Source organism: Primulina tabacum, chromosome 5, assembly GCF_025594145.1.
Source record: "Primulina tabacum isolate GXHZ01 chromosome 5, ASM2559414v2, whole genome shotgun sequence".
Lineage (NCBI taxonomy): Eukaryota > Viridiplantae > Streptophyta > Magnoliopsida > Lamiales > Gesneriaceae > Primulina > Primulina tabacum.
This window is the reverse complement of record NC_134554.1, coordinates 5,718,721-5,742,930: the sequence shown is the minus strand read 5'-3', so window position 1 is coordinate 5,742,930 and position 24,210 is coordinate 5,718,721. Positions and strand designations below refer to the sequence as shown.

The window sequence follows — 24,210 nt, the reverse complement described above, 5'->3', positions numbered from 1 at the left end:
AATTCACTATGTCTCGAGACTTTTATAATTTGATCGATGTTATTTTATATGGTCCAGGATTCCCTATTTGGAACCTTCTTTCATGAAGAAAAAATTACTGCAATGAAGCAAACTCCTTTGTGGTCCTCATCCAGCACAAGCATTAATTCTTCTGGAACTACGTTAAATGGAGTATGCAGCATATAAATTGGAGTGTAAATAATATTGGCCTTATTGAAATGATATTATGATGATTATCTTTAATCATGGAGCATTTGAAACTTGACTTAGATATGCAGCTTTTATGGCAGTATACATGTATTAGTTCTTATTCACTACAAGGATGGATTATTCAGGCGAAACTAGTTATAATCAACATAAAAATATCCACGAAGATGTAGTTGGGGAAACGGTGATTTGCATTATAGTACTAGTTTCTGTTGCTTTGCAGATAGTTTTAATAAAATATATTGTCTTGTAATGCTGATTCTTATATCCTTTTGGCTTGGGCATTCATTGGTTTCTTTATACATCTCTGGTTCCAGATATGACCACTTCATCAGAGGAGTTTCATGAAATTGAAGACAAACCTGAAGAACGGCGGAGAGTGAGGTTAAATCGTCATATGAAAATGATTGCACAAATGGTAAGACTGGTTATCAGTTTCATTTTGTCAAGTGTCTTCATTTCTCATATCGTGTTTGTTGGTTATTTTACCAGATCAGCACTATGCTGGCATTTGAAATTTTTAATATGGGCTCGAGATATTGAAATAATAGACAACTCAAATGTCTGTGTCAATAATCATGCTGCTTCTTTGTTATCATTGAACGAACTTCATCTAACAGGCTTTATAGGCATCTTTGTGCTAAGGAGACAATTCTCACCTTTTATTTTATTGACATGTAAATGGGAGTCTTCAACGGCACGCAATATACCCATGTTTATTTATTATTTTGTACCATCGAATCTTGAGGCGACCTACCTTGTTGCGATATTTCAAACGTCAATGAAAAGTGAGCTGCCTTTCTGCCAATTCCTTCATTTCTTTTTGCAATGTGTTCTATTGGCCCATACTAGTTGGTTTTTGCTGTGGCTTGGGGAGGGGGGTCGGGGCTATGAGAGACTCTTTGCCTTAAAGCCTTCACAAACCATCGATAATCGACACATTTGCCATTTCATTTACAAAAGGTTTCTTGGTGTTAAGCTGTTTTACAGGTTTATTGAACTAATACTTTTTTTATATATTGGGTACAAGAATTCATCGTTTCTCTTTCCAGGCTAAAGCTCTAGATGACAAGAACCAGCGTGATTTTCAGAGTCAGCTCGAACAGGAAGAGAAACATGTAAACGACAGCACTCTGATGAGCACACATAGAGGCAGTTGCTTGTGCATGCGTTACAGTTACCATTTTCGATATCACACCTTGTTATTCAGAGGCTTGCGGAAACTTTGGACAATGATATACGCCGATGGGCTGCAGGAAAAGAAGGCAATATACGTGCCTTGTTGTCCTCATTGCAACAGGTGTGTTTCTGATGCATAATGGCTGGGGTTGATGTAGCTGGCCACTGATATTTTCTGCTTAAAGTTAAATTTTTAGTTTAATATTTTTGCTTCAATTTGATACATAAATATATGCTGTTTTGTACAGGTCTTGTGGCCTGAATGTGCTTGGAGACCAGTTTCACTGACAAATATGATTACTTCAGATTCGGTGAAGAATGTGTATAAAAAGGCGATCTTATATGTCCATCCAGACAAAGTTCAACAAAAGGGAGCTAATATCCAACAAAAATATATTGCTGAAAAGGATTTTGATCTTCTCAAGGTACTGCTACTTAATTATCATGAATCCACCAATATGTTCTTGGATTAATCCGAGCTAGATTCGTAAAACTGCTATTTCCTCACTCGTTCAATCTTGTGTTGCATAGGAAGCATGGAACAAATCTAGCGCAGAGGAACTTCGATGAGATAATTGCTGCCCAAATTGTGAATATAATTGGCATATGGTTGTAAGAATGATTGACATGTACTGAGACACTGGAAATTTAACACTATGGTTTTGATGTGATTCTTTAACTATTACTTTTTTCATTTGTTTCGTCGTGTATTGTACTTCTTGTAAGACATGATGTTTATGAATGGTTCTTCTTCTATTCATATATCACTAGATCATGTGAATATCTCATATCTTTATGAAAATTGACTAAACACTAATATTTAATCAGATCATAAAGACATAGAATAATCCGTTTATAGATGACATCCTATTACTATTTTTTCAGGTAAATAGCATAGCGGCTGTTCCACTTGCGCGAAATGCTTGGTATTTTTAAACTTATTCGGATATTCTTTTTGTAGTATGCATGTTTGTGTATGGATTAAATTACTATGAAGTTAGAGTCATTGGAATCAAAAGTACCATTTTCGAAATAATGAAAATATATTGTCATAAAAATATATAATAATTTATTTTATAGATGGAGAAGCACTTGAATGTTCGTATACAATGTTCCCGAAAAGAGAAGAACATTTGGGGGATTATAATAGTATTTAATTTGAACAATTGAATTACTTTAGTAAGACGTGGAGCTCGAATAAATTTATATTGGACTATATCTAAAGTGTACATCGTCCAACACGTGACCTTATCCAAACCCCTCTCAAACCCAACAAGTGCTGGACTTCACTCTGCGTCAGCTCTTACGTATCATCATCTTACCTTTATATGTCCTCTCTTTGACGATAATCTTCGTCCAGAAATGAAGTATTCGTACCAAAAGGCACTGTCTTGCTTCTTTCTATTCTATTTTTTTGTATCATCATGTCAAATTTCCAATGCTACGGCGGAACATTTCCGCGACGGCGCCAGCAGCATAACATTTGCTACGGTGGGGAGACCAAGATACGCGTTTGATATCTACTCCCTCCGAATATCAGACCCATCGAAGGAACTCCGTCTCACGGATGGGAATTCCATCAATTTCAACGGCTATTTTGCATCAGTCTCAGCAGCGCTCCCTTTCTTGAAGAACTATTCCCTCCCGTCTGTTAACCTTGTGTACGTAACTGAACGCAACGGGTCGACGAGTTTATATCTGGATGCAGTCCATTTTTCTCCTTCGTTACGTGTGCAACCGCGATCCCTTCTTGGAGTTTCTACTCAGTTTAACCGAGTTCAGATACCCTTGGTGGGCGATGACAAGTTCAACGGCCTAGTTTCGATGAAGGACAGGCCGAGTTTAGTGGGTCAGAGTTTGGTTTACGTATCCACCCACGACAACCCGGGTAAGCCTCGTGCGAGTTGGGCCGCTGTTTACTCGACTCAGTTGACTACTGGGTCGACTCTTAGGCTGACGCCGAAAGGGGTGGCGGATTTCAGCCCCGCCGTGTCTCCATCGGGGGCCTGGACCGCGGTAGCGTCGTATGGGGAAGAGGGTTGGCAGGGAGATATTCAAGAACTGGGTACGGATATCTATGTGTTCTCGACTCTTGATGGATCCAACAGGATCAAGGTAATTGAGCATGGAGGATGGCCGAGCTGGGCCGATGATTCGACTTTGTATTTTCACCGAAGGTGTAATGATGGGTGGTGGAGTGTTTTCAAGGCAATTTTGACGGTGGAAAATGGTCGATTCCACTCCAAATCCACGGTGGCAGTGAGACTAACGCCACGGGGTTTGCACGCTTTCACTCCAGCTGCTTCTGTTGCAAACAAGAACTTCATTGCTGTGGCTACAAGAAGACCCGGATCCCAGTATCGCCACATAGAGCTATTTGACGTTGTTTTGAGTGAGTTCATCGAGTTAACCAGAACCATTTCACCGAATGCCCATCACTTCAACCCGTTTATCTCACCCGACTCCGCACTGGTCGGGTACCACAAATGCAGGGGAACAACTAGTGGTGGCCGGACCAATGAGTTACATGTTGAGAGTGTTGACAGTCCATTACCAAATATTTCCTTATTCCGTATAGGTGGAACATTTCCCTCGTTTTCACCGGATGGATTACGGATCGCTTACGTGAAATCCCCGGGTGTTTATGTCATGAATAGTGATGGATCGGGTGCCCGAATGGTTTCTAGTCTATCCGCCTTTTCGACGTCTTGGGATTGGAAGAGGAAAGGAGTGGTGTACACGAGTGTTGGGCCTACGTTTGCTAGTGAAATCTCGAAGGTTGATATCATTTCTATCGATGTGGATGATGATGATCTGAGTTACAAAACCTTAACCATAGGTGGTGAAAACAATGCATTTCCCTCTGCCTCGCCCGATGGAAAATGGGTCGTGTTCAGATCCGGTAGGTCGGGTCACAAGAACTTGTACATAATGGATGCTTTGGATGGAGAAAAAGGAGCTCTCCATAGGTTGACAGAAGGTCCATGGAGCGATACCATGTGTAATTGGTCACCTGATGGCGACTGGATCGCCTTCGCGTCGGATCGGGAGGATGCCGGTTCAGGTAGTTTCGAGTTGTTCAAGATTCATCCGAATGGGACAGGGCTGCAGAAGCTGATACAGAGCGGCTCGGGTGGAAGAACGAACCACCCATGGTTTAGTCCGGATGGGAAATACATTGCGTTCACATCAGATTATGCAGGTGTTTCAGCTGAACCAATATCGAACCCGCATCATTTCCAGCCGTACGGGGATATTTTTGTGATCAAATCAGATGGTTCAGGGATCCGTAGATTGACACACAACTCCTACGAGGATGGTACCCCGACCTGGGGGCCGAAAGCATCGGTAGTAGCTAATGTCGAGTTGTCTGATTCTGAATCATTGTGTTCGTTTGAGGATTGCCGATGGCTAAACATAAGCACGACGAAAAGTTTAGGTTCATCAAACAGGCAGTGTGCTGAGATTTAGGTTTTACATGTATTTTTGGGTCATTTGTGAAAACTCTTGGTTTTATTTCGTACGATGTTGAGTAAATTTTATAAATAAAAACTTGTCACGGGTTTTATTTAAAAATATCTATGCTTCAAACTATTTAATTAATGAGGGGATAATGTTAGGTAAAAGTGGGATCAATGCATTTAATACCAAACGCGTCAAATTTGAAAGGATTGAATGGTGGCTGGCAGAAGAAGAAATACATTCCCTTTTGTTCACACGGGAGAATCGCAGCTATAAATAAGTGCATCATTTGGACTTTAAAATCATCCCAAAACAAACAAAGCAATTACAAAGCTTTGTAAATAAGAGAGAAAAAAAAAGAGAGTTTTTTTGTTCTCTTGTGTGAGTTAGAGAAAATATTTTCTCGGTTATACTCGGGTTTGGGAGTGTGAGATATTTAGTGTACACTTGTTGTAATATTTCTCCTGTTATAAAAGATCTGCATTAGCTCCGTGGACGTAACATATATTGGGTGAACCACGTAAATCTTTGTATTCTGGTTGGTTATTTTATTTCGCAATTTTTGGGTACTATATTATCATCGTGGTTGGCATCGCTTCGGTATAATTTCCCAACAACTGGTATCAGAGCCTTGTTGTGAAAATTCTTAAGAATTCTGAGTATGCTCTGTGGTTGCAGCTTTGTCTGATCTTCCACATCAGAAAAGATTTTTTAGATTTTTTGCTAAGGCTAGAGAAGTGATGGCCGGAGATGATGGATCGGGACCGGGAATCAACAAGTTTGACGGTACAGATTTTTCGTTCTAGGCGGTTACAGATAGAGATTATCTGTACAGTAAGAAGCTGCATCAACCTCTATCAGGAAAGAAACCGGAAAAGATAGAGGATGATGATTGGGAGCTCCTTGACCGACAAGGTGTTAGGTGTGATACGATTGATTCTAACGAAGAATGTGGCACATAACGTGGCGGAGGAAAAAACCACAGAAGAGATGATGTCCATTTTATCGGACATGTACGAGAAGCCATCAGCAAACAACAAAGTATATCTCATGAAAAAGTTATTCAACTTGAAAATGGGTGAAGGTGCTTCGGTGGCTAAACACATCAATGAGTTCAACACGATTGTTTCTCAGCTAACATCGGTTGAAATTAACTTTGATGATGAGATTCGTGCACTTATTCTTTTGGCGTCTTTACCAAATGTTTGGGAACCAATGCGGGCAGCGGTTAGCAACTCTGTTGGAAAAAGAAAGCTACAATCCAATGATGTCAGATATCAAATTCTTGCTGAAAAAGTTCGCAGGATGGATTCGGGTGAAGGAACATCATCGAGATCTGCTCTAAATCTCGAGAACAGAGAAAGGAGCAGGAGTGGCGAAAAGAGTTCTAACCGATGGCGCAGTAGGTCCAAGTCAAGAAATGAAAAAGACAAAAGTAACTTTGAAAAGAATTTGAAGTGCTGGAGCTGTGGTGAAACTGGTCACTTGAAAAAGAACTGCAGATCAACGAAAAATAATGCCAATTATGTCACTGAGGAAGTACATGATGCTCTGCTATTATCCATGGAAAGCCCTGTTGATTCTTAGGTTATGGACTCTGGAGCTTCGTTTCATACCACTGGTGATCGCGATGTATTTGATAATTATATCGCTGGCGATTACGGAAAAGTTTTCCTGGCTGATGGAAAACCCTTGGAAATTGTTGGTATGAGTGATGTACGGATGAAGATGTCAAATGGATCTATCTGAAAAATCAACAAAGTCATGCATGTACCAAAATTGACACGCAATCTGATCTCGGTGGGACAGTACGATGATGAAGGCCACAATGTGACCTTCGGTGATGGTTCCTGGAAAGTGAACAAATGAGCCATGATTGTTGCTCGAGGAAAGAAAACTGGAACACTATATATGACTTCCAGTTGCAGAGACACATTAGCAGCTGTGGATGCTGGAGCCAATTCAAGTCTATGGCATTATAGACTTGGACATATGAGTGAGAAGGGAATGAAGATTTTGGTGTCAAAAGAAAAAGCTACCAGGAATTAAAGATTGTTGAACACCAACTATGTGAAAGCTGTATCTTTAGAAAGCAGAAGAATGTGAGCTTTTCAAAAGACGGTAGAGAACCGAAAGCAGCAAAGCTGGAGCTGGTTCATACTGATGTATGGGGACCATCTCCTGTGACATCCCTTGGAGGCTCGAGATACTATGTCACATTCATTGACGATTCGAGCAGAAAAGTTTGGGTTTATTTTTTGAAAAATAAATCTGATGTTTATGAGACCTTTAAAAGGTGGAAAGCCATGGTGAAAAATGAGACCAACTTGAAGGTGAAGTGCTTATGGTCTGACAATGGTGGAGAACATGAAGATAATGAATTCAAGAAATATTGTGCACAGAAAGGGATCAAGATGGAGAAAACCATTCCTGGTACACCTCAACAGAATGGTGTAGCTGAAAGGATGAACATGACCTTGAATGAACGCGCAAGGAGCATGAGATTGCATTCTGGATTGCCAAAATCATTCTGGGCTGATGCTGTTAACACTGCAGCATATCTGATCAACAGAGGACCTTCGATATCGCTTGACTGCAAAATACCCGAAGAGGTTTGGAGCGGCAAAAGAAGTAAACCCTTCTTTCTTGAAAGTGTTTGGATGTCTATCCTATGTTCATATTGATTCAGCAAGCAGAACAAAACTTGATCCTAAATCAAAGAAGTGCTTCTTTATTGGTTATGGAGATAATGCGTTTGATTATCGTTTCTGGGATGACCAAAATCGGAAGATCATTCGGAGAAGGGATGTAATTTTTAATGAGCAATTTCTGTACAAGGACAAATCAGACATTGGAGCTGGAGATGATTGTCCTGAAGTGAAGAAGACTGATGAAGTGCCATTGACATATATTCCTGTGAATGAATCGAAAACCAGTAACCATGAAAATGAAGAAAAAACTGCACAAGATGATGACCCACAAACTCCGGTGATTGAACTCAGAGATCTTTGAGAACCATGAGACCACCTGAGAGGTACTCCCCTGAACTTCACTAGATTTTGCTGACAGACAAAGGTGAACTGGAGACCTATGAAGAGGCAATGAAAAATGATGATTCAACCAAGTGAGAGTTGGTCATGGAAGATGAGATGGATTCACTGTCATCCAATCAGACGTGGGAGTTGACAGAACTTCCGCAAGGCAAAAAGGCGTTACATAACAAGTGGGTGTACCGGTTAAAAGAAGAGCATGATGGTAGCAAGCGGTACAAGGCAAGACTTGTTGTAAAAGGCTTCCAACAACGGGAAGGAATTGATTACACCGAGATTTTCTCTCCGGTGGTTAAATTAACCACTATCAGGATTGTACTTGGACTAATGCGAAGGAAGATTTACATTTGGAGCAGTTGGATGTAAAGACTGCGTTTCCTCACGGTGACCTAGATGAAGAAATTTATATGAAGCAGCCACAGGGCTTTGAAGTACGGGGAAAAGAGAGAATGGTGTGCAAACTTCAGAAGAGGTTGCACGGTCTCAAACAAGCTCCAAGACAGTGGTACAAGAAGTTTAATGGATTCATGAGTGAAAATGGTTTCCTAAGGTGTCAAACTGATCACTGCTGTTATGTGAAAAAGTTTGACGGTTCTTATATCATACTACTGCTATACGTAGATGATATGCTGATAGCTGGAGCTTGTCTGGAAGAAATTGATAAACTCGAGAAAGATTTATCAAAGGAATTTGCCATTAAGGATTTGGGTGCTGCAAAGCAAATCCTTGGAATGAGGATCTTTAGAGACCGGGTGAATGGATTCTTGAAGTTATCTCAAGAAGAGTACGTGAAAAAGGTGGTTAGCAGATTTAATATGGATGAAGCTAAATCTGTGAGTACTCATTTGGCTAGTCATTTCAAACTAACCAAAGCACAATCACCATCGACGGAGCAGGAGCAGGCTTATATGAATAATGTTCCTTATGCTTCTGCTGTCGAAAGCCTCATGTATGCAATGGTGTGCACTAGACCAGACATAGCACATGCAGTGGGAGTTGTGAGCAGGTTTATGAGTAATCCAGGAAAGCAACACTGGGAAGCATTTAAGTGGATTCTCAGGTATTTGAAAGGTACTGCTAGTTGTTCTTTATGCATCAGGAGGTCAAAATTGAGCTTACATGGCTTTGTCGATGCTGATATGGGTGGTGACCTGGATGGCAGGAAAAGTACTGCTGGATATGTGTTCACATTAGGTGGTACAATTGTAAGCTGGGTGTCTAAGCTGCAAAAGATTTTTGCGCTTTCGACTACTGAGGCTGAGTACGTTGCTGTAACAGAAGCTAGCAAGGAGATGATATGGTTGAGATCCTTTCTGGAGGAATTGGGTCAGAAGCTTGAGAGTAGCAAATTACACTGTGACAGTCAGAGTGTTATTCACTTAGCAAAAAATCATGTTTATCATGCTAGGACAAAGCATATACAGGTTAGGTATCATTTCATCAGATCAGTACTGGAAAATGGAGTCTTGATGCTTGAGAAGATTCCTGGAAGCAAGAATCCTACTGATATGCTCACGAAGACAGTAACCACTGACAAACTGAAGTTGTGTTTGACTTCAGTTGGTCTCCAGGAGTAACATTGGAGATATGAGCTGCTGCACTGATGGTGTGAAGACATGATTGAAATCAAGTCTTCAAGTGGGAGAAATGTTAGGTAAAACTGGGGCCAATGCATTTAATACCAAACGTGTCAAATTTGAAAGGATTGAATGGTGGCCGGCAGAAGAAGAAATGCATTCCCTTTTGTTCAACGGGAGGATCGCAGCTATAAATAAGTGCATCATTTGCACTTTAAAATCATCCCAAAACAAACAAAGCAATTACAAAGCTTTGTAAATAAGAGAGAAAAAAAAGAGAGTTTTTTTTGTTCTCTTGTGTGAGTTAGAGAAAATATTTTCTCGGTTATACTCGGGTTTGGGAGTGTGAGATATTTAGTGTATTATTGTGTACACTTGTTGTAATATTTCTCCTGTTATAAAATATTTGCATTAGCTCCGTGGACGTAACCTATATTGGGTGAACCACGTAAATCTTTGTGTTCTTGTTGGTTATTTTATTCTACAATTTTTGGGTACTATATTATCATCGTGGTTGGCATCGCTTCGATATAATTTCCCAACAGATAATTATTTGTTTTGATCTGTAATATTTTTTTTAATCATATTAACTGTGATTTTCCATTTTTAGTATTTTTTTTCATTTTTGATGTTAACCGTGCATTTGAATTTTTGTACATAAAAAATTATTTTTTGTGTGCATTTATGTTGTGTAATTTGTATGTTTTTTGTTGGTTGTATTTTTTTCGGACACTGATGATAACATAGATTTTTTGAAGAAAACTTGAATATGTATCATGATTTTTTAAGAATATTATTTAGAATGAAATACAACAAACTTCGATAAAAAAATATCGAAAATGAAAAAAAATTCAATTATATGATTACAATTGAATTTATCGTTAACATGATTGAAAATAAAAACGATATTCAAGTTATAGAATTAAACATGTAAATTCATTTTTAACATGATAAAAATGAAAAAATACAAAGTAGATAATGAATTTAAATGTAACTTTCCATTTATAATTATACAACATCATATTGAAAGGCACATAAAAATATTCATTTTAGTTGGATCATATGAACTCGTTCAAATATTTCATCCTCGAGCACTAAGCCTACAAAAAATAAATTTTTTTTAGTGGTTCAAAAGTGAGAAAAGATAAAATTATATATAGAAAAGGAAAAAAAAAATTAGGAGCTCCTGATAGTTTTGCAAGGTGTTAGCATTTTTCTGCAGGTTAAAAAATTTTGATACTATAAAAATAAATTATAAAAAGGGAAAAATAATAATAGAATTCTTCATGATTGTCCGTTACTATTAAGAAATTAATTAAAAAATAAATACTATATATATTTATTTTTTGTAAAAAAAAATACTAATATTTTTAGTTTTTTCTACTAAAATAGTACTAGAATTTTTATCACTGTCATTTAGAAACAATAGCATTATTAATACAATAATAATAATGTCGCAACCCTTATCACTAAACCAAAAATTACAATTGTTAATTTAAATGCTATTTTATTTTCTTATATCAAGGACAGTAGAGTTTCATAATAAGTTACAAGTAGAAATGAGGGGTTGCACGTAATGCTCTTAAAATTTTTTAATTATAGTATGTTTTTATTATTAATAAAAAACACTTTTTATTTACAAATGCATTCAATTTTTTGTCTTAAATATCATTACAAAATCATTACTTTAATTAGATTTAATAATGATTTTAGTACATTTCAGAGTTATATATACGAGAAAATTAAGATTATGGATAATAAAATTAAATTAAATACACGATAAAATTAATTAAAACATCATTAACGTGGTTCATAAATATAATGAGTGGTTCATAAATGTAATATATGACCATCTTATACGTACCATTGATGTGAAGACATCTATATGAGAGCATTTTTATATAACGAGACTATGTAAGACTTATATCTATTTAATTAAAATTTTCATAATAAATTTTATTATTACTATGAAATTTAAGTTTAATCATAGTATATTAACATATCTTAATATGAGTTGATTATAGACTGCGCTCATTTCAATGTAATTCTTAATTTGCTTGTTCAAAGTTTGTAATTGCGCATTTACAATCTTTTGTATTTTTTATTTGTATTGGAAATGAATGAATGTTAATTCACTTTTATTAGATTTTTTAATAAAAAAATCCTATTTTTTGTTTAAAAAAATGTTAATTTGGAGACTGATCAAAATAATCTATCTTAGTTCGGCTCTGTCTCTTTTTAAATTTTGAATTAATTCAATTGTGCCAATCATTTTAGGTTTAGAGTAGGTCTCTTGTGAGACAAACCCTACCGTTATTCACAATAAAAAGTAATTCGTCTCACAAAATACGACTCGTGAGAACCGCCTTACACAAGTTTTTGCCTTTATGTTTAACTGATAATTTATCAATTTCTAATTTTTATAATATTATTATTACCCATTATTATTGTTAATTTTAAATTCAACATTATTACTATTATTATTAGTTTATTTCATATGATTTATTATCATTTTATTTATCAATATTATCATATTTATTTATTAAAATAATAAAAAATCATAATGCTTATATAAAAATATTATAAAAGGGGCTGGGCTTGAACAATTAAAAATCGGGGTCGGAATTTGATTTTGGTCCATTCTCATTTCAGTCATTCAATTCGTTCATGTGTCGATTTAGGTCCAAAAGTTTTTAAAGTTTACTGGATATAACACGTGACGTTAACTTGACCCTAAAAAATTAACGGTTTGAACACATGAATTTCAAATATTTTATTTTGTCCTAAAATTAAAACCCTAGAAATTCTTATTTTCATGATTCCTCCATTTGATTTGTGAAATAATTATGACAAAATTAAATTGATGGAATGAAAATAAGGGTTCACGGGATTTTAATTCAATGGAAGAATAAAATACTTTACATTAATATGTTCGAAATGTCAAATATTAATGGCCACTTATCAATGGGGAATGTTGTTGGCTCTTTTTCTTCCGGATTTGCTCAACTAGCAAACAAAATTTTGGGTCACCCGCTCGATTTCCTTGCTGGGAAAAATTGCGAGTAAGTTATGTTACTATCATAGTTCTTTCTTCGATGATATTTTTTTTGTAATTTAGAAATGTGCCAACTACATTTCATCAGGATGTTTTTTTTTTAACTTCACATACATATATTTTACAGTTCAGTGTGTGGTTCAACATGGGATTTTGTCTGTTACATCGAAAACTTCTGTGTCACACACTTGCTCAAGTTGGTCATGGTGGCAACATTAGTTTATTTTGGTGAGTGAATTTAGGAATAAAAAATATTTTTCATTTCATAGTCACTAGTCTTGTAAACGAATTTAAAATTCCGTCTCTTTGACGAAAATGATAATGCAGTTCTCTTATTCTTCTATCTCTTATACAACTTGGGAATCCGCCAATGCATTTGCCACTCTATCTGTAGAATCATATGGGCTTGCTTTTCTACTTGTTTTTCGTCGTTGGATTTCTGTTGTACGTACTTATGTTTCAAGCTCAGTACCGTGAAGAGGAGACGACGAAGAAGGAGAGACATTGAAGAATCAGTAGAAACCAGTTCTAGTACTAGTGAAGGAGGGTATGAATTAGGTAAAACCTCTGTGTTGCAACATCCTAGGAATCTTGGCCGTAGGAGGTCGAGTTTTAGTATTAGGAAGGAATTACAAAGATGAGCATTTGAGGCGGACTTTGAGGCCTAATAATCATCGTTCACGCGTAAGGGTTGCAAGGGATCATTCCCTTCACCTGCCTAGGAGAAAGAGTTTCAAGAATGGCGAATGCAGAATGAGCCCTCTTCGCCGTCATATTCGGGTTACAAGGAGTTCAAGATTCGAACATAAGGGATCCATGCACAGAAGTGGGATTCACCATAGGAGAAGGTAAAGTTTTAGATTGTTGAAGGGATGGTTCGTAAATGAACTTTTGATATTGTTTATGAGCAGGGCAGTGCCTATGTAGAGGCATGAGAGTCCATTGACTCAAGCCCATTTATTTTATGGGACCTATAATTTTTTGAAAATTTTATTATATATTAGTATATGTTTTTCCAACGTAAATATATTATTTTGGATTTTTTCATAACAAAGTCATTGTCTTCCTCACATTTTATTCCACACATTCCAATATTCAATATTTCATACAATTATATTATTAAAAATATGAATATTATAATAACTATCTTTGGTAGGTTGATATCTCCATATTTTTATTACAAAAATAACAATCATTCTTTTTGTTAATTTCGATTTAATATTTCATGTATCTATTCTATTTTATTAAAGTTGAGGACATGATAGTAACCACCTAGAAAGGACACCAACTTTTTCTTCCAACTTTACTCTTATATGATAATAATATTACACTTTTATTTTTATTTTTTTTATTTCAACAATTCAAATATCAATTTAGTCCCTCCATAATTTGTCGAATTTCACTTTAGTCCATCGATAATGATAAAAAAGACTGTACACACACATCGCATATGCAGAGTAACTAGTATTTCTTAAGTCTTAACCCGCATAAAAGAAAAAAACTGCTCTGCCTACTCAATGTTTAATTAGTGGACAAAATATTTTTGACTCTATTTTTTAACTCGCACAATCCTCATGCGCAAACACTACTAGTTCGTATAAAATATTTGACTACAGAGAACCTATTGAAAAAAATGTTAGCTATCGCTTCTTTTCGCCAGCAAGCGGCACAGCCGCGCCTAGAATCGAGATTCATTTGGTGTTATTCGATTAATAGTGAATTCTCTAGAAAATCTAAACCATGAAGTTTCTCGATCTTTCTAGATAATCACGAATCTTTCGCTATATTCTTTATCGTATATGACTATTTTTGGCGGTTGGTTTTCCTTTTTTATTTTCTCGTACAAGATTGTATTGCTTCATCGAGCACTAAAATTTTGTATCAGAGCACTAGACCAGTAGTGTTCTATAGTATCCGATAATTACATCTGTTGTCTACAATTTGTTCGGTGAAATGTATAAATATGCTCTATAAGGTGATTTTTTTTAGTTATCATTTTGGACACGTTTGATCTTTTTATTCGTTTATTTTTTATATTAATTTTAATATATTGATTTAATTTGAAAAAGTTGTTATGGAACTAAAAAATATGAACACATGATGAGAGAATTTTTTTAAAAAGTTAGACTCGGGTCCAAAAATTGCTAGGATCGGCCTTGTTTATGAGATTCAATCAAAATATTCATTATTTATGAGACAATTTATAGAAATTTGAAAATGTTTGAAGTTTCCATCTGGATTGATTTAGGAATAATGGATGCACAAAGTCATGATATGTCTGTTCTCTGAGGCAAAATTGTGAAGAATCCACTCTACCGTACATACCCTTTTGAAGTGAAAAGTGTTTTACAGTGAAAATTGAAAATTTGAGATGAGAAAAGAAGTGGGGCCTCGTACTTGAGATTAAATGGCCCACCAAAGTTAGCCCCCAATCGATTGAAGTAGCCCATCATCATTTATATGCACAATATTATCTATGTCTAAATGGTTGGATTGAAGTGACATGTCCTCCCAAAAAAATACCTAATTATGATAACATGTCCCCTCCTTGCAAACCACCCCATTTCACGGGCTACCGCAAAACAGAGTTGACCACCCCTAATTAATAAGGCGACCTTTTTAAAATTCACTTTAATATTCCAAAATTTTGAATGGTTTTCAGTAAAAATAAACGAATATAACGAAATAAGCGCATTTATACGGTAGATATGTGATTTTTTACTACCGTGATCCTCCCATGATATTTTTAGTTACTAATTTTTTTTCATTTTTTGTCTATGTAATTTAACAAATATGATAAATTAGTCCCTACAATTACATATAATCATAAAATTAACATAAAAACTCATATGTAACCGTCTCATGAGTTAAATTTATGAGACAGATCTTCTTTTGGATCTGACACGTGAAAAATATTAATTTTTATGCAAAAAATATTACGTTTTGCTCCAAGTATAGTTCAAAGTCAATACGTCTAACATATATAGATCTGTCAAACCATTTCATAAGATATTTACTCTAAGATTAACGGTGATGGGGCTATATATATCTACGATTTCTACAAAACTATTAGATATGTCAACGGGACGGGACGGGGCGTGGCGGATTTGCCATTTCCATCTTCGTCCCCGAATTTCATCCCCACCCCAATACCCGTCCCGATTCTTGTTTTTTCGGGTTCGAGAAATCCCTAAACTCGAAACTGCGGGGATCAACTTTTCATCCATGTTTCAAAAATATTAATAAAGTAAAACGATGATGGGTTCGGGGATTTTCTCAAATCAAAAGTTATTATAATTAGTGATAATATTAATATTTTAACAAACATAATTATTATTATATTATTTTATTATTTGTATTATTTTTGGGACGGGTTTGAGGATGGAGATAGTAATCTCGTACTCGTCCCAAATTATATCCGACATTTTATTCGGAACCCAAATTTGAAAAAATCTGAGATCTTCGTTTCCCCGTGAGGTCCCAGATCATTAAGGAAAGTCGCCATCCCTATCACCGATCGCATTATAATTGTTCAGTTTAATTTGATTTTTCAGGATATTTATAAAATATTTTAATCTGATACACTGTAGTTCATTTCGTTAAAGACGTTTGACCTTAACCATCAACGGTTGGATGAACATCATTTCAACTTATCCATCATTTAGATGAATATCAATTCAAATATAATTTAATAATATTTATTAAAAAATTTATATTATTTAATTAATATACGTTAGAAAATCCATAAGAATACCATGTATATTTTTCTGCTCTCTTAAATAATTCCTCAAAACATTAAAAAAAATACATGCATTTCCATCCATGTCAGGTATTATTAAAGTATATTATATTTTTCATAATTTATAATATATAATTAAAATATCTTTAAAATACTAAAATTGAATTTAAAATAATGACTATATTGAAAGAAAACATAAATTAAATATAGGTTTATTCTTCATTATGTTTGAGAAATAAAATGAACTCATCGTGTATCCAAAAAAACATTTCGTAAACCAATCTTCAAAATTTAATATTATTTAACACCAAGGAGTATATTAATTATGTCTTGGGTAACTGACATATTGCACCCATTAAATGTATATTTTTGACACTATATAATTTAAAATTGAATTTTTGGCATGCTACACCCCTATACACATAGATTTGGCACATGCACCTTAGATTGGATTTTTCCGTTATAAATGTTAGTGTCTTTTCGATGCATACATATTAAAATTTGTGTTACATAATTTTTTGCTTGGAATTTAGATATTATATTAAAATTAAATACTTTAAAATTAATTTGTATAATATTTTAAATTTTATGAATGATACTCTCGTTTAAACATTAAAAAATATAGATAAAAATAAAAAAATTTTATTAAGACAAGTTGGATACAAGTTTACTAAAATATGTTTTTTTTTATTAAATAAAATGTAATTATTTGTTATTTTTAGTTTATCAAAAAATTCGTTGACACCAAATTTAAATACCTTAAACTCATCAACTTTAATAATATACTAGTAAAATATGTGCATACGTTGCATGTTATTATTATTTTTAATTTGATCAAATAATATTAAACGATTAACACGAATTTATTTTCAATTTAGAAGAGTGATTCGATTTAAAAAGAAATTTTTTTTTTGATTTTTTCTTTGTAAAATATGAAACATGGAGTGACTTGAAAACTTTTTTAATAAGATAAGAAAAATAATTATAGAATTAAATATTTTAGCGTACTTTAAGATAGTTATTCTAAGAATTTCGTAAATAACAATATATTATAGATAATATATATATATATATATAATATAGATAGTATATATATTTATATATATTGTGTAAATTAATGTATTTATGAAAATCTAAGTCAATTGTGTGTGTGTGTTTTTTTTTTTTTTTTTTTTGAACTATTGTCCAAAAACTAAACAAATTTAAATCAAAATTTATCCAATAATTCATTTTCTTGAATAAATTTATCACTCCCATTGCTTTCACAGATCCCCACAACGACACACATCTCCATCAACATTTCTTCTGTTTTTTCCAATTTCTCAGACTTTTCTCTTACTGACACTACTCCATTTTTTTCAGCAAACTGTGAGCCTAAGGAGGAAAAAGAAGAAAGCCAATCTTTTGCTGTTGGACGATCAAGATTTCACCTTCCTTTTTGTGTTTCTGCGGTCAGATTTTAATTTATTTCCAAATTCTACGAAGCCCTCGAATCCATTGGCTTCTATTTCCAAATTTACTCCTTTACTGTGTCTAACCAATCACCGTGGATCCAATGTTAATCGTTAAGCTAACCATCTTAGTGTAATTGAGAGCTGTACTATCTGCTCCGTTGTTAGTACATTCCCTAGTAGCTGGATGATTTCCGCGGAAAGTTTTTTTTCCCTTTGCGAAAACTCGCTTGCTGGAAAACTGATTTTTTTCTTTTATGTTCTATGCTTCTTATGATTCTGTTTTGACATGGGGTGTAGTGGTTCTAAGGTGCAGGATCCGCTTGTAGTTCGCTGCCGTCAGCGGCGGGAACTTATACGCGCTGCCTCGAACTATCGCTATGCACTCGCCGCTGCCCATCTTTCTTACTTCCGTTCACTCAAAGATGTCGGGGATGCTCTCCGTAAGTTTGTGGATGAAGATCTCGTCACTGCGTCTATTTCCTCCTCTGTTTCATCGCCGTCTTTGATTTTGCCACCAACTTCAAAGATGAAGAAAAACAACGTTGGTGATAAATTGCAGTTAAACGATAGCGAGGATGGGGACGAGTCTCATCTATATTTATCGGATTCTTCCTCTTCTTCTGATGTGAAAGAAGATAGGGCTTCCGAGTATTTTAAGCATCAGCATCATAATCATTATGCGCTTGATTCTGATGATGAAGCCCATCAGCATCACACCCATCACGCGCAGGAGCACAGGGGAAAGGATTATTACTCATCTCATTATCCGCACGGTGGATTTAATGGGTATAAGCAGACCTTCGGGGATGGATTCATTAATGATCCCTACGTATACCCATATACTTATTCACACCCGCCCCATTCGTTCGGGGAGCCTTATATGGATCAGTGGAACCAACAGGGAGTGCCGCCGCCTCCGCGGCCGTTGTATTTTTCAAGTAAATCGAATGCCTATTACATGAACAGGGCAGCTCCTGAGATGAAAACGGTAGTTCGGGAGCCTCTACCGGAACCGAGTTATGGTTACACGGACTCTTACTGGAATTCTCCAGCAGATGATGGTGGTCATTATGGTTATTTTACTTGGGGTTCAACCACAAGGATGAAGAATAATGATGGTTTGAAAGTGAGTCCGCAAAAGGAGGCGCCACCTCCGCCGTCACCTAAAGCATCCGGTTGGGATTTTTTTAACCCCTTTGATGTGTCTGGTAATGGGTACCCGGGCTATTACTTGAGTGAGGGATTTGGGTACGAGTCAAATAATAACATCCCCGATTCAAGCGAGCTGAGGGAGAGGAAGGGGATTCCTGATTTGGAGGAAGACACTGAGAATGACGTGTCTAAAGAGTTTCTCAAGAGAATAACCAAAGCACGAAAGAATAAAGGTGCGAGCTTTGCTAGTTCTGTAGCACTGCCAGCCGTAAAAAATCGATATTCAAGCTCTGTACCATCAGGCAAAACTGAGGGCAGTTCAAGATCAGTGCCATTGGGTGAAAAGGAGGTTAGTTCAAGATCGGTGCCATTAAGTAAAAGTGAGGGTGTTTCGAGATCAGTGCCATCTGGAAAAAGTAAGGGTAGTAGTTCTAGATTAGTGGCTCCATGGGGTAGTGAGAAATCAACAATGCCATCAGCTAGAGAGGAAGGTGCTAAGCCCTCGATGCCATCGCCACCTCTGTATATTGAAGAAAGTTTAAAATCATCAATGCCAACGTCAAACAAGAAGGGGACTTCTTCATGGGTAAATCTCTCCCCAAGTAATTCCACCAGTTTCACAGAGGGGCAGAGCAGCTCCGAAACTATTGTGTCGAAGAGTATGGATGAGGGTTCTGTGAGGAAGAAAGGGGTATCTTTTGAGGTGGAAGAGATGTCAAACCAAGATGCTGATTCCTCCAAATTGAGCAGTGTAACTATATTGTCACCTCATGGCACTCGTGATTTGCACGACGTTGTGGCCGAAATCAAAGATGATTTTGAGATTGCTTCTAGTTTTGGAAAAGAGGTAGCCATTATGCTTGAGGTTGGGAAGCTGCCTCATCATTCTGGCCTTCTTAAAGGTGCGGCTTTCTGCTTCATATTTCGCTGCCAACATTCTAGTTTAACCCTTATGCGATCTTTGTGAACTGATATGACTGTTTTCCATTGAAATATAGTGACAGCTGGAAAATTTGGAGTATCGTTATTATTATGACATTATGGTTCTGAACTTTTTGTCATTTTATTTCTATAGTTATTACCTCTTTCCTGTCCTATTTTCTGTGTCTTTATTTAGAACCTTTTCTGCATTGCTCCTTGATTTATGTATCCACCTTATTGATCTATTTGACTTTTTAAATTGAGAAAAGGACCAGTGATCCTCTGGAAATACTTATTTATTTTGAATTTTTGCGTAGCTAACTTTCCTTGGTTTTGTATTTCAGTAATACTCTCCCGGGTATTATGCCATTCTACTCTGTCGCCGTCAGCTCAATCTGTAAAATTAGCTTTTAGATCAATTAAATTGGCCAAATCTTACTTTGAAGATGTTGGCGAGGATGAAAATGTGAATGCTTGTAATCTTTCGTCCACACTGGACAAGCTGTATGCTTGGGAGAGAAAGTTATACAAGGAAGTAAAGGTAAAATAGATTTATTATACCATACTGTTGTCCCATTCTTCTGTTCCTTTTTCATGAAGTCTGTTCAAACCAACATGTGCATGCTAGCCTTTACAACAATTTTCAACAGCCCAAATTGCACGCGCATATGGCTCAGTCACTGCAACCTTGGCACGAGCCAAGGTTTAGTACACATCAAACAAGTCCTTAACCTTAGAACCCCCAACTTTGATGCACTTGAAAAAGCCCAAGACGTATTAACCATGCCTTGAAAGCAGAAATAATAAACTAAAGGTGAAATGCAATATGATAAATTGTTGATTTTCGCTAATAAACTAGTGACTGCAATTGTAGTTCTGTAGTTTGTAAGGTAAATAATCGGTTTTATTTGTCTTAGGATGCCTCAATTTATTTAATAAGGCGAGACTCTCGTGGCTCGCTGCCTCGCCATGTGCTTTATGACCAGGCTTTATGATACCCATACACCTTAAGACTGCCTTGCTTTCCTAATAACTACGATCTCTTCTTTACGTTATCAAGACAAAAATATATTTGGATGGGCTTTTGGCTTTGCAGGGTTGTCAAAGTAGCTCATTAATCTAAATTGGACTTACTGCATTCATTTATGCTCTCAATAATTATTTTTGTGTCCCTATATCAAAATTCATTATTAGTTCTACCTCAGTTCAGTCTTGCTCAGTTCTGGTGAGTTATTACTTTCTTTAGGAAGAAGAAAGACTTCGAGTGTCATACGAGAAGCAATGCAAGAGGCTAAAAATCTTAGATGAAGGAGGTAGTGAGTCTAGCAAGCTTGAGGCTGCTCAAGCGTCTATCAGTAAATTATTGACTAGACTTGAAGTTAGTATTAAAACCATTGATGCCATTTCAAGCCGGATACACAAGTTGCGAGATGAAGAACTGCAACCCCAGGTTGCAGCTTTAGTTGACGGGTACAGAAAATATTTCTGTTTTGTGTTCTTGAACATTGTTTTTATAATTGTCAATTGTTTTTTCCTGTTCTATTGAATCAATGGTGTCACGACCTGTAGGCTGATCAGAATGTGGAAGGCAATGCTCAAGTGCCATCAGAAGCAGTTTCAATCTATCATGGATAGTAAAATGAGAAAGCTTAAAGCCAACACTGGTCTCAAAAATGATTCCAGCTCGAGGGCCACCACGGAGCTTGAGAGGGAGCTTCGTTTATGGTGTGAACGTTTTATCGATTGGATTGCCTTTCAAAAATCCTACATTGAATCCTTGAATGGGTGGCTTCTTCAGTGTGTTCAGTACGTACCGGAAGAAACTCCTGATGGAACCTTTCCCTATTCCCCTTGTCAGCTTGGAGCTCCTCCCATTTTCATAGTCTGCAATGATTGGCACCAAGCAATGGAATCCATCTCCGAGGCAAGGTTGACAAATGCCATCAATACCCTTGTAACAAGCCTAAGACAACTCGAAGAAAAACAAGATGAGGAGGGGCGACAAAGGCTTAAAGCAGAATATCTTTCGAAAGATATTGAGAAACATCTCAGATCACATCGCTTGACAATGTCAGAGAAAACCAGGCTGCCTCTAGTTCCATCAGATAAATTTGATGATCAGAAACTGGACTTGGATTCAATGAGACGTAGATTGGCCGAAGAGAGAATAAAGCACAAGGATGCTAAGAAATTAGTTCATGATGCAGCTTCTAGTAGTTTACAAGGAGGCCTTGTTCCCATTTTCAAGGCATTGGAGAACTTCACGTCTGATGCTTTGAAATTACACGAACATGTCAGGTTAAAGCGTCCTGGGCCGTGAATAATCGGATCAGTAATTTAGCAGGCAAGAGGACATGTAATATTATTTTCAAGTTGTGGCAGCGAATATATCATAGTTTTGTAGTTAGATAGATTTGAGGCAACATAGATTGATGGAGGGTGTAACCATCACAATTTGTGAAGTGTTAGTAAAGAGAGATTCACTTCTTTCAAATACAAAGAGATGAGGAAGGGTTCCATCATTTGCTGCCACACCCTTGGAATGCCATGACAGGTTATATTTTGTACAGATATTCATTTATTTATTGATCGAATAATATTGTCTGCGATTGGGGCGCTGCACTGCCGTGAACCATCGACTAAAATGATAGGTTCTTACAATAGTCCAGATTATCTTTCTGTGAAATGTCACATTGTCTAGTTTCAAGGGAGTTATGATTTTCTTGAGCTCAGAGCTTAAAAATTTTTCATAAGCTTGCAAGTTGATTTGCAAGATCAAAACAAATTCCAAGCTGTATTTTTCAGAATTTAATAATGTAAAATATAAATAATATTTCGGTCTGAACCGGCGAATTTGTTCATAAATAAATTTATGGATCATACGAGTTTGTGAGTCATTTCGTGAACCATTTTCTAGATGCTTAAAAATCGCGACTCGGCACAAGCTTGGATGCGTGAAACGTTCAGACCTCTGTATAGTTACTACAGGTCAATATTCATGGCTTCATTCACCATTGTGAAACTTAATCTTAAATAATTAGCAATTACATTTACTGATTATTTTCATAAAACATACATTAATTCATGGACAGGACAGGGAGAGGTCTTGTCTCCAATAGCGTGGTGTTCTCCTTGTACTTGATGCTATCTTTGTCTTGTTTTTGGCAATGAGAATTGAGGAGATGTGAGTGAAGTTTCCTTAAATCGGATAATTTTACAGGTTTCAACAGGAAATCTTCTGCACCTCCTTCCAAGCACCTGCGGCCATGCACCAAATTTTAATTTCCAATATTCGAATCTTGAAATTGTCTAAAAAATACAACGGCTCACATATTTATTCTTGATGGTAAATTCTCAGATGACATAATTACAACCGGGATGTCTCTCCAAAATGAATCCTGCAGAACAAGATTTATCTCCCTCTCTTCAGCTCTTGAGTATTGGAAACAACAGAAAATTTTAAAAAGAAATATCTAACCACCAAAATTAACCGGTCTTTCAAGCGGAAATATCTCGAAAAACCGATGTCGTCGGAGTTCATCGGGGAGAGCTAACCTTGACTTTTTTCAGCAAATCAAAACCGCTGATGCCTGGCATGCTATAATCTGTCATGATCAAGTTAATTTTTGATACCTGCAACTAAATTTAATAAGTAAAAGATAAAGCATAACTTTTATTTTATCATGATTTTTATTGTTATGAATATAATAAGAAGAACATGATGCACCTTGTCGTGCAGAGATGACTTGGGCGAAGACGATGACGTTTGATACTGATTCTCTTCATCAATATTATCAATCAATCCCAAGTATTCTAGAGCCTTATCACCAGAATCCACAAATGTAACTGCATATATATAACTCCAATCTTCATTCTTAATATATGTAATACAAATATATGTATATATATATATATATCTCTCTCTCAAAATTCAACACACGCAGACACGTACAGAGACAGATTAATCTTGAACTTCATTAAGATAATCCAAGAAAGTATGTACGCGTGCAAGCTCAGAAAACGATTAACTTGACAGCATAAGTTCAGAGTGAACAAAATTCCATTAATTAAGAAGACACATATAATCTGCTGATTAATAAATCAAATTTAAAAGAAATAATTAAATTAATCTAGTACCTTGGTATGAAGAAACAGTGAGGAGCCTCTCAAGGAGCTTTCTGTCAAGACGACTGTCATCAACAGCCAATACGTGTAAATCTTGACGTTGCTTCTTTTGATCTCCAATATTTCTGCATATTTCAATTTCTGAATCTCCCATTTAAATTTCTTTTTATATGTTTGTTATGGGAACATAGTGCAGATGATAAAGCCTATAGGATTTTATTTTTTTGAATTTCTTGAGTGGTTGAGAAGCAAAATGTGTGTGTGTGTGTGTGTGTAGAATATGTAATTT

At 36.0% G+C, this 24,210-nt stretch overlaps 4 protein-coding genes across 7 annotated transcripts; 3 read left to right on the top strand and 1 right to left on the bottom strand.

Moving 5' to 3' along the window:
- The first annotated feature begins 66 nt into the window (after nt 1-66).
- Nucleotides 67-2,408, top strand: LOC142545888 (auxilin-related protein 2-like). 3 transcript variants are annotated; one of them, XR_012820379.1, is made up of 7 exons: nt 67-194; nt 525-625; nt 1,260-1,325; nt 1,418-1,507; nt 1,635-1,811; nt 1,918-2,015; nt 2,272-2,408. XR_012820379.1 is itself a non-coding variant. In XM_075653308.1 (6 exons), exons 1-6 carry the CDS (start codon nt 167-169, stop codon nt 1,954-1,956), a joined length of 501 nt encoding a protein of 166 aa, XP_075509423.1. In that variant the 5' UTR covers nt 67-166; the 3' UTR covers nt 1,957-2,234. The 3 variants fall into 3 exon arrangements, 2 of the variants coding, with proteins under 2 accessions (XP_075509423.1, XP_075509422.1); XM_075653308.1 differs by lacking the exon at nt 2,272-2,408 and having other exon boundaries at nt 1,918-2,234; XM_075653307.1 differs by lacking the exon at nt 2,272-2,408 and having other exon boundaries at nt 1,635-2,245.
- Nucleotides 2,409-2,746: 338 nt separating this feature from the next.
- LOC142545881 (uncharacterized) lies at nt 2,747-4,962 on the top strand. Its single transcript, XM_075653300.1, has one exon. It carries the CDS (start codon nt 2,749-2,751, stop codon nt 4,855-4,857), a length of 2,109 nt encoding a protein of 702 aa, XP_075509415.1. The 5' UTR covers nt 2,747-2,748; the 3' UTR covers nt 4,858-4,962.
- A 12,601-nt stretch (nt 4,963-17,563) lies between these two features.
- Nucleotides 17,564-22,403, top strand: LOC142545877 (uncharacterized). The gene is made up of 4 exons (XM_075653292.1): nt 17,564-19,777; nt 20,141-20,337; nt 21,043-21,266; nt 21,366-22,403. Exons 1-4 carry the CDS (start codon nt 18,010-18,012, stop codon nt 22,114-22,116), a joined length of 2,940 nt encoding a protein of 979 aa, XP_075509407.1. The 5' UTR covers nt 17,564-18,009; the 3' UTR covers nt 22,117-22,403.
- Nucleotides 22,404-22,747: 344 nt separating this feature from the next.
- On the bottom strand, nt 22,748-24,210 carry LOC142545878 (two-component response regulator ARR17-like). Of its 2 annotated transcripts, none has more exons than XM_075653293.1 (5): nt 23,934-24,210; nt 23,524-23,642; nt 23,352-23,435; nt 23,127-23,194; nt 22,748-23,054 (listed from the first exon to the last, which is right to left on the bottom strand). In XM_075653293.1, the coding sequence occupies exons 1-5, from the start codon at nt 24,073-24,075 to the stop codon at nt 22,874-22,876; spliced, it is 594 nt and encodes a 197-aa protein (XP_075509408.1). In that variant the 5' UTR covers nt 24,076-24,210; the 3' UTR covers nt 22,748-22,873. The 2 variants fall into 2 exon arrangements, with proteins under 2 accessions (XP_075509408.1, XP_075509409.1); XM_075653294.1 differs by having other exon boundaries at nt 23,352-23,429; nt 23,934-24,209.